The sequence below is a fragment of the Olea europaea genome, chromosome 4 (assembly GCF_002742605.1).
Source record: "Olea europaea var. sylvestris chromosome 4, O_europaea_v1, whole genome shotgun sequence".
Taxonomy (NCBI): Eukaryota; Viridiplantae; Streptophyta; class Magnoliopsida; order Lamiales; family Oleaceae; genus Olea; species Olea europaea.
In genome coordinates, this window is record NC_036240.1 from 3,570,573 (window position 1) to 3,581,662 (window position 11,090).

An 11,090-nucleotide genomic window follows, 5' to 3' on the forward strand; every position below is an offset into this window, starting at 1 on the left:
GATGAAACTTCTGCACGAGTGCAGCGTGTGTTCAAGGTCTGCAGCAGTTCTAGAATTGTCATTCTAGTTGATGCAGTATACCCATCTGATGACTATACCTTGTACACACATAAATAATGTTTAGACTCATGTTATGAGATTGTAATTGCGTGATATAGGTCAGTTACAATGCTCTAGGAAGAAAGGAGTAATGGCATAATATCTTAAAGTCTATGCATCTTATCTCACGTCTGCAATCTCTTTGCCGTTTACTTTAGCTTCCATCTTTCTTCTGTGTATCCCTTCGAATCTTCTTGATGGGATTTCTACATGTTTTACATTAGCAGTCTCAGTAATGATTTGAAATAATGTTTTACATTAGCAGTCTCCGTGACATCCACTATAACATATTGAGTCTTTCTCCGTAGAAGAATCTTGCATCTNTTGAAATAATGTTTTACATTAGCAGTCTCCGTGACATCCACTATAACATATTGAGTCTTTCTCCGTAGAAGAATCTTGCATCTATTTATCCAATAATATGTCGAAATAAAATTCTGCGTCTTTAAGCTGACTTCTGGTACGATACCATGTGTAAAATTGACAAGATAACTACTTATTACATTCAAGAAACACACAAGAAATTTCTCCAACATCCAAGAATTAATCCATTGAGCATTAGGTGCACAAATTCACTCATGTTGTACATTGTTGTTGTTGTTGTTGTTTGTTTGTTTGTTTTTTTTTTTTTAAAGATTATAATAATATTCTTTTCTTTTTTCAGATACCCTTGTCCTAAACCCTATATCCATTGGCCAACTCTGTCCATAGTATGAAGTACACAAATATACTCTTTAATTGGTTTGCCATTTTCATAACTCAGAGGCTGATCGCATTCGTGGCACGTTGAATATGGATATTTCGAGACAGGTAAATTAATTGACAAGGGAAAATCAAACCATACTCTTTACTTCAGATTACATGGGCATAGTTAATGGTAAAGAGTTTACTGAATAGATATCAACCATCTGCTCGAGATTTGTAGACAATATATGTACAGACTCAACTTAACGAAATGCTACTTCAGAAATGTCTAATAACTTAACTAAATATGAGAAATTGCACATCAAAATTTAGACATATTTATGTTTAAGAAAGTTGCAGTCTTGCCAGTGTCTTTATGTAGTATTTGAAGGGAGACGGAGATCCTTGTTGAGTGCCACCCCACCTTACCCAAAAAGAAAAAAGGAAAAGAACAACACATATCTGGTTCTTATATGGTGGACTGTGTGCCATAAGATGTGTGTAGCTTTGCTTATATGCATAAATCCACCTAAAAATGCATCCTAAGCTATGGGACATAACGTTGAAATGGAACTTTGCTCGGCTAACTTGAAATGGTGATTTCATTCGCCATTATTTTGCTCACAGTGCCTTGCATCCTGAACTTGACATTCTGAGCTTGTGTTGTGTTTATACTCATTCTCATAGCTTGAAAGCCGAGAATCTGACAAAACTGTAAATAGCTGTGTGTCCACAAATAGCTGCAAAAGCCAAAAATTTATTGCATGCCTTGTGAAAATACCCGGGACTGATGAAATATATCATTTACTTATTCTGGTACTTTTTGAGGAATTATAGGCATATGAGTACACTGGTTTAAGATAATTAGGTACTTCCCCTGTGAGTCCACATCTAAGGATTTAAATAAAAAATAACAGTGAGACACTACAATGGAACATCCAGCAGAAGAGATTATCATGCAATACCATGATTGCCAGATGGAAAAGATAAAATAGCATCGGAAAAGAAATTATGTAGACCAGAATTCCTATGACTATGCAAATATCTATCATCAAGGTGGGAATGTACTTTTTCTTTTTTTCTTTTCACATGAATATCATTTTATTTTAGTTGTGCAGGTGAATCATGCTTGTGACTATCATCTAGCTTATACTCTCTACCTATTTCTCTCATGTTCATGACACGTCTCCACAATGCAAATTTCTGCTATACATAGATATCTTCTATTCAATGTCCCGGTTTAAATGTCTTGTGCTGTCTTCCGTTTCAAAGTTGGATTTTCCATAGAGGGATTTTAGTGCCTGAGTTTTTTGAATATCTTAGCATAGCTTGTGTTATTAACTTATCATCTATTGCTAAATTTATCGTATAATGCAGATGCATTAGAACAAATAAGTGATTATTTAAAAGGCGTAGACATATTTGAGCACTAAACCAAATAATTAAGGCAACAAAATCATATGCAGCAACTATAAATGACAAATTTGGGGGCGAAGGGAAGATGTAGAAGAACGTACCTTAACAAAAGGCCGGTCCTTGTTAGGAAAGGAATCGATAAAACTATCCTTGAGAAGTAAGGAAACCTGGAATGCGAGGTATTTGTATCAGTGGATGGTCACTGTAGACAAGATTATATAAATGTGATAATTTTGAGATTCAAAAGCTAAGTAGAAAGTCAACCCTGTCACTGTTGGATTGTACACTAGTAATTGTATGCGACCTCAAATTTGAACAAAGAGACTCCAAGTACCGTCTCATCACAGTTAGAAATTTTGCAGCAGCTTCTGCCTACAAGTGCATAACTTTAACTTTATTTAATACAATAGCGGCTAGAAAAAAGAATATCGAACACAATAGAATGTAAATACCAACATGCCTAAGGAAAAATAGACAGTGATTTCAAGACTTCAGAAAAGATCTCAATTTTCTTGAAGGGCACCACATTTTTTCTATAGATGCACCAAATCTTAATTGCATTAAAGGTTCCTAACCTTTAATCATTGTCACATTTATGTTCCTAAATTTTTCATTGCATTTTTATTCTCAACTTCTCATTAATTAACAGATCGCGCCCTTAATAAAGGTTGTCATCCAAAATTCATGTTGGTGTGCTTTAAAACGAGGGATAAATATTTAATTGTAATTTTGCATTTGTGTTATTTTTGGTGCTTATATGAAACTAGAAGGGGCAAATAAGTCTTTATCTCCCACTTAATAGAATTTTTGGGGAAAAGAGACAAGTTGTGTTAATTAATGGAAGGTTGATAATAAGACTACGACAAAAACATTTAGGAAAACATTATGGACCTTTCATGCAATTAAAATATGATACACTTATAAAAAAAAGGGGAAAATTGCAGCAGAGGCCTCAAACCTTTATAACATTAGTAGACTTTCCCCAAACATTTGTTTTGTTGCAACCGTTACTCCAAACCTTTCAAAACGTTGTGGCGGAGGCCCTTTTGAACGATTTTCATCCAAATATCTGTTAGTTGACTAAGAAATTTGACTTTGGCCACATTTTCAATATTTTGGAAAGGGTAAAATAGTAACTTTCCATTTACTACATTAAAATAAGTAAAAAATTAAATTAAAAAAAAAAGAAAAAATCAGAATAAAAAAAAAAAATTCAATCGTCTTCTTCATCTTACCCCATCCCCATCCCCACCCCTACCCTTACCCTCACCCCCAAATCAGCCACGCCACCTCCACCTCCACCTCCACCTCCGCCAACACGGTAGTATCGAATCCGCTCTCCTCCTCCAAGTCCAAATTCGCTGGCCAATCCAGATCCGAAACCACAGTTCCTCTAACTTCGTCAATCCCTCAAGGGCCTCAACCCTAAATACTCCTATTTTAATTTTTTCTTTGATCAAAATCTCGTTAGAAATTTGAGTTCAATACTCAAAATAGGTGGTGGTTTTTCTCACTGGGCCGCCTACTGAACATCTTGCTTATAGATCTTTTGTCTCAGTTTCTTGCTTGTGATTTTACCGGGACGACTTATTCGTGGCTCACCTTTAGTTTTTTAGTGGATTAAGAACTGAATGGGAGTGCTTAAGAATCTGCCTAGAGAAAGGAAGTTTTGAGTCCAGGTAATACTTGCCAGTTCTAATAATTTTTATGCTTCAACCTGCAAATGTAAATTGAATGCTGATTGTATTTATAGAAGAGAATTGTGCGAGCAAACTTTGAAAGAGGCTATCAAATGGTGAAGATGAGGGATTGAGCTGATTGTGAACAGCCAAGAGTTTGATATGGCGGCGTTTCCATACCAAGTGATGGTAGCTGGACAGAAGACTGCATCTGATTTTGGGGCGGGGGCGGGGTGGGGATGGGGTAGGAGGAAGAAGACGATTGATTTTTTTCTTTTTTTAAATTCTGATTTCTTCGTTTTTTTTAATTTAATTTTTAACTTATTTTAATGTAGTAAATGAAAAACTACTATTTTACCCTTTCCAAAATATTAAAAATGTGGTCAAAGTCAAATTTCTTAATCAACTAATAGACATTTGGATGAAAACCGTCCAAAAGGGTCTCAGTCGCAACGTTTCAAAAGGTTTGGGGTGACGATTGCAACAAAACAAAGGTTTGGGGAAAATCTGCTAATGTTATGAAGGTTTGGGGCCTCTGCTGAAATTTTCCCACCAAAAAAAATGGGGTGTGAATGTATTTAGCGATTCGGAAATCATCACAAGGATAAAAGAAAACTATTCCAAGGTTATTAAATTAAGATTTCTCCCCCAAATCTATGAAGTAGAGAGATGTAAATTGATTCTTTCGAAGAACCGGAAGTAAAGCGCCATGACATATTCCTATCCACAACCAGTCATATTCATTGAAAATATTAAACGAGATGAAGTAGAGAGATGTAAATTGATTCTTTCGAAGAACCGGAAGTAAAGCGCCATGACATATTCCTATCCACAACCAGTCATATTCACTGAAAATATTAAACGAGACAGTCATCTTGCCTAGTAAATACCTGTACTTCGTTGCATTTATATACTGGAAGCCTCTGAGGAATAAAGTCTTCACTTGATAATGTACTGTGGATTGGGCCAATTTCAGAAATAAGCTCTTTACGTTGAGGAAGTTGAGGCAGGTTACATGTTTTCACCTGCACCAAAAGATTAGGAATATAAAATGTTTCCCAAAGAAGAATTGGTAAAAGAGTATTACATAAGCAATTTCCTACAAGGTTCCGGGAATTGCACTTGAGATGGCAAAATATTATAAAACAGCAATGAGACGAGACATATTCTTCCTAGATGGGCGACAAAACATGTTGAGATAAATATGCAGTAAGACAACCTGAAATAATAATACAGCATAAGATTGTACATGAATAGGTTCTCCCAAGGGTTTTAACGAACTCAGTGCTGTTGCGCATAACCTCGATAGGAAGCAAAGGGTGAACAAATATACACTATTATTTCAACATCTTAGAAGCTCAAACATGCAAGCTTATATTTGGAATAGCAAAAATGTACAGACATCGCAATTAAAACAACAAATTAAACCTTATTCACAATAAATTCGTGGTCGGCTATGTGGATCCTTTTTCGATGTTCTTTTTGGTTCATTGCTAGAACATTTATAGGACGAAACTCTTAGCATCTAACATGCTGTGTTAGTTTCGGTCTCCCCCCACCCCTGATTATGAATATAAGTATATTTAGGTTGACAGAAAACATGAGCCAACCCCCAAGTCATCAACTTACCTTCGAAAGGAGCCACCAGCACTTGATGCTTATATTCTCGTTTCTTATCTTATCTAATTTAGTATGATTACACATTCACTTAGCATCCTCATTTCTGCTACGTTCATCTAATGGACATCAAAGGATTGTAGACTCTAAGCATTTACGGGTGGGCTTATTATACAAAATAAACTTAAGCTAAGGTCCTGTTTGGTGTAGCTTAAAATCAAATTTTTAGTAGATTTTGATAAACGTTGATGAAATAAGTGGTTGAAAAGTTGTGGATCCCGTAAAATACGTTGATAAAATTAGCTGTTGACTTTGACTTTGACCTGAGATTTTTTAATCTATAATAAACAACATCTAAACAAGTAATTGCAGACAATATAAACAATATTTTAGTTTCTTCTTTCTTTCTTTCTTTTTCTATTCTCTTCTTATCTTTTTAATTTATGTTCTTTGTAGATGGGAAGAGGCGGGTTGCATTCTCGAGACATATAGTTGGGATTGACCCACAAGCTTCATTAAGAAACAAGGAAAATATGTTTGCTGTGAACATAACAGATCTTCTTCTAATTCTAAAGACAACTGAGTATAGTATGACCAAAATCTGATCATTGATCACATTAACATGTACAGACACATAGTTTGGCGTTCACTTATAATATTGAATTTATTAAAAAAAGGAAAGGTGTTCACTAAAAACAAGATAAATCTACCTAAAATTTTAAAGAAACTCAAAATGCATTAAACTAACAAACCTGGTCTTTAACCACATTAACATGAACCAGATTAGAAGTTTTCATCTTCAGGTCAACTAGTTTATGCTGTATGCCAATCTGCAGAGTAATTGGAGTAACAATGTAAACAAAATCATATTTTCTGATTCCTTCTTAGAAGTACAAGAATAGCAAGTTTTCAGCTTCTACAAACAGATACTTCACTTTGTAATAAGATGGATGGATATCTTCAAAACTGAAAAGGAAAACATTCGACACAAAGCCAGATAGACATTAAGCTGTGCAGGGAAAGATTGCACTTGGGAAAGGAAAAAAGGATAGTTGGCTAACTAGAAAAAGTTGTTACGATACCAAACAAACTACACTCGGATATATAATTACAGGTTACATTTACCGATCAATGCTTGAGCAAGCTGTTGGTTCAGCTGAGTACTAGACAATCATGAAAGTCTGAAAGATATGTTGGATGTGGTGGTTTATATCAAAGCTTATCAAAGTAGTAGGTATATACTGACAGAATATTAGATTGATATTATTATACTCAGTTTCCAATTTTGATTCGTATTTTAGGAAAAATAATTAAGTTTAATTTAGTTGCTTTGTTATCTATTTCCTTCTTAAAATAGGGTCTTTCAAAACCTTATATAAAGGGGCTTATGTGATGTCATTCAAACAACCTTTGATTATGAAATAAATTGAATTTCTCCCCCTCTTCTTATCTCTTTTCCATCATTTCTCCTCCTCTCCCCTTTTCCGTTCTCATATAATCATTTCATAGCATCCGATATCAATTTGGTATCAGAACCAGTCTTCTTCCTTTGGCCAACGATTGTCTCTTCAAAAACCATAAACCAAACACCACTAAAACCTTAAAGCAACACAAAAACGAGATCTCAGCAGCAACGGTAAAGTTTTTTTTTTTTTTTTAGTTTCTCAAGTTTTTGTAATTTTTTTAAAAAAGGGGGAAAAAGTCAAGAAATCAATTTGCAAAAAGTTGTTCGACTGATTGCTGCTGCTGCACACCCATAACCTAGCTATTCTCAAAACAAAATTTATCCAACCCACTAAACATACACATATACCCAGCTCATACAACAAACCCAACATTCTAAAATTAATCCCACAGATCAACCCAACCCAATAAATCCACTAAACCACATATTCATCCCAAACAACCAAGCTAAACTTAAATACATAGCCCACATCTCAATATATACAATCCCAAACATTCGACCCAAACTACTAACCCATACAAATACGCCATACTTACCCCAATAACCTTCAATCAATTAACCCAGGTCCATATCCACTACAAGCCCTTACCCGTTCCCAAAACAATTAGCCTATAACCCTTCCTACACTAATAACTAACCCACCAAAACCCATAACCCTAAGCCCAATATTCATAACCACAACCCGGCCCACACTAATCATCCCCTTCACCTCTCAAACCCTACACTAAATCGGCACCTACGACTGCCTCTTACCATCGTCGACAGCCACTAGTAGCCGACGACTCACCTCACCCATCAATCGACTCTCTTTATTTCACACCCCTATTTTCACATTGCCTACTATCACCGCATCAAGAACTAATTCCATTTTCGGTTTTCCAGTCACTCTCACTGTACACCACTATTCCATCTCACGCCACCATCGCCTTTCCCACTCCCACACTCAGCTGTTGCCAACTCCTCTACCAACATCATATCACTGCCTCCGTGTCGTCGCTCCTCCTCCAGCCGCTGCTCGAAGCCATCAGGAAGCATCACCTCCTTCGTCAATGTCTACATGTGTCATCGCTACCATATGCATCTCCTTTAATTTGTAGATATAGCCTGTACTCGTGACACTACTAGAGTTCTGACTTCATGTTTTGCAAAGAACTTGGGAAGCAATTCACGGAACATATAGCCTGTCATTGCGTATAATTGGATTCATATGTGCACCACCTACACATCTTTGCATTCTCGTAAGGTTTATTAATTTTGCATTTTAAAAGCTTTGCTTTTTATTCTTGTGTTTGTAGCCAGTTTGATCACATTTCCAAAAAAAATGTCATATGATAACTTTAACAAATACAACACACCTCTTACTCCGTACCATGATAGTGTGTATGACATGTCTCTTGTTTGTACAATAATCTTTCATCTAGGAACTATGTTGACACCATTCATTATTCTTCTAAGAAGGTTCCTTTACAATTATGGGACTTTGATGGCCTCACTAGACCCAACTCATTTTTTCATTGGCTCGATAGTCTTGAAATGTTCTTTGCCTATCACAATTTGAGTGACTCGCGTAAAACTTGTCATGCTAATATGTCATTAGTCGATTCTGAAAGACTTATTGGAAATCATATTTGTGCAATCATCAACGCACTATCACCTTGTTGGATGAGATGAAACAAATCCTAAGTAATTAATATGTTTTTGTGTATTATCAAAATCATTTGTTAAATCAATTCTTTTTGCACTGTAGGCGAGGTACTTCCGCTGCTAGTAAGTATCTAGCCCATTTTGAAGAGTTATTGAACAATTGTTATATTTATGAGGCTTCCCATGTCACAGCGTCTACTTTTATCGATGGTTTGAATCCTGAAATTTTGCCTTATGATATTCTAGCATTCCAATCCTTAGACGACGCTTACCAACAAACTAACCTATGGAACATATCATTTCATCTTCGCCAAGCATGTCATAAACTAGGTATATCATCTTGGTACAAATAATCACCTCCCAAGTCACTAATTGTATTCCTCTTGAGAAAGAAAATGAAGCTGTCATTGTTGAGCCAAGTGAATATTCTAATAGCGAGGATGAAGAATTTTCTATAGTGTTACCATCTCAGTCAAAAAATCAACCTGTTTTCAATTACGTGCTGAAGTTGATCTTGCCTAATATGTTGTATGATTCTAACGTTGTCTTTGATATGATTTTACCTCCACTCTATAATGCTTCTCGAGTTACCATGTTGTCCAATGTCGTTGTTCATTCAATTATTTTTCCCACACAAGTAAAGAAATGATTGACTTTCCCACTTGAACTTAATCTATTTGATTGGCTATCACACTTAAATGAGGGTTTTGTTTTCAATATAGCAAAATTAATTCCTTATTGAGGCAAATTAGAGCCACCAATGTTGCATTCTTTTATTTCTGCATATCAGTCTATCGTTTTAGTGCATCATGCTCCTCATGTGGAATCCGTGGTACATTTTGTGGATGAGTTGCACATATTTTTGCTTGCTAGGGTTCTTCAACGATATTTGGTTAAAAAGTGTTGAATTTTATGCGCAATATTAAAGAGATGAAAACGAAAATCAACATAAGAATTTTATGTGGTTCGGCGGTGTGCCTACATCCACGAGAGCGAAGCGGAGATTTCTTTATTCAGTTGTGAAAAATAGGGTTACAACATATTATTTATACTAACCCTAATCTGGGCCCATATAAAACTTTAAGGCCCGTACAGAAAATACCCATGTACCGTACCACAGGGGCGTTGCCCCCGCACCCCCAACCCATTTGGTGTCCCTAACAACCAAACAATGAATTAAACCCGCGCAAGACCGATGTCGTCGCTCTGCTCCGCGCCGGCATCGGCCCATTTGATCCAGGGCCTGTGTTCCACTCTATATGAACCACATGCACAACAATCTCCACATTGGCGAATATTCACCCCTTAGGAGAAAAAACATAACCTGGAAAAAAACCACACCATCTAGGACCAATGAGTTGGGACACATCCTCTCTAACAGCTAGAGATGTTAATCAAGTTCAAGCAATGCTTGAACCTATCCATTGTGATCGGCTTTGTCATCATGTCTGCTGCATTCTCTGAGGTATGCACCTTCTCTAACAATAACTCTCCTGAAGTAACCAACTATCTTATCTTATGAAATCTCACATCAATGTGCTTGGTTCTTGCATGATAAATCTGATTCTTAACTAGGAAGATGGCGCTCTGACTATCACAGTACAGCTTCATTCCATCTTGCTTAATCCCAAGTTCCTTGACAAGCCCTTTCAACCACAATAATTCCTTCGCTGCCTCAGTTGCCGCCATGTACTCTGCTTCAGTTGTAGATAATGCCACGAGTGATTGCACCATTGACCTCTAACATATGGGCCCACCTGCGAGTTTGAAAACATAACCTGTATGGGACCTTCTGTCATCCAAGTCCCCTGCATAATCTGCATCTACATATCCTTGAACTGAAATATCACCATGTTGTCTCTCAAACATGATCCCGCACTCCATTGTACCTTTCAAGTACTTGAAAATCCACTTTACAGCTCTCCAATGCTCTCTACCAGGATTAGCCATATACTTACTAACCACACTGATTGCATGTGCTAAATCTGGTCTGGTACACACCATTGCATACATCAAACATCCAACTGCGCTGGCAAAAGGTATCTTTGACATCTCTGCAACATCTTCACTCTTTGGGCACTGATTATTAGACAATCTGAAGTGATTTGCTAGTGGTGTGGCAACTGATTTTGCATCTGACATGCTAAACCTCTCTAACACTTTCTTCAAATAGTTTTTCTGAGACACCCATAATTTTTTGACTTTCCTATCTCTGTTGATCTCCATGCCAAGAATTTTCTTAGCCGGTCCCAAGTCTTTCATATCAAACTTACTGCTCAACAAAGATTTCAATTTGTCTACCTCATCCACGTTCTTAGCAGCAATTAACATGTCCACATACAACATCAAGAAAATATATGAGTTATCCTCAAGAACTCTATAGTATACGCAACAATCATACTCACAACGACTGTAGCCAATCTGAATCATATGAGAGTCGAACTTCTTGTACCATTGCCGTGGAGACTGCTTAAACCCGTATAAAG

At 36.5% G+C, this 11,090-nt stretch overlaps 1 protein-coding gene across 6 annotated transcripts in view; it reads right to left on the reverse strand.

The window, feature by feature from the left end:
• Positions 1-928: 928 nt before the first annotated feature.
• Positions 929-11,090, reverse strand: part of LOC111393326 — a 33,928-nt gene continuing 23,766 nt past the window's right edge. For 4 of the 6 annotated variants that reach the window (XM_023018814.1, XM_023018813.1, XM_023018811.1 and 1 more), the window contains 5 exons: positions 6,248-6,325; positions 4,769-4,903; positions 2,464-2,571; positions 2,301-2,366; positions 929-1,523 (listed from right to left, as the gene is read on the reverse strand). In XM_023018814.1, coding sequence (XP_022874582.1) covers positions 1,386-1,523; positions 2,301-2,366; positions 2,464-2,571; positions 4,769-4,903; positions 6,248-6,325 — 525 coding nt within the window. In that variant the 3' untranslated portion in view covers positions 929-1,385. Of the gene's footprint in view, positions 1,524-2,300; positions 2,367-2,463; positions 2,586-3,157; positions 3,269-4,768; positions 4,904-6,247; positions 6,326-11,090 lie in introns of those variants that run through there. The other 2 variants (XR_002702388.1, XR_002702389.1) reach the window with 2 other exon arrangements.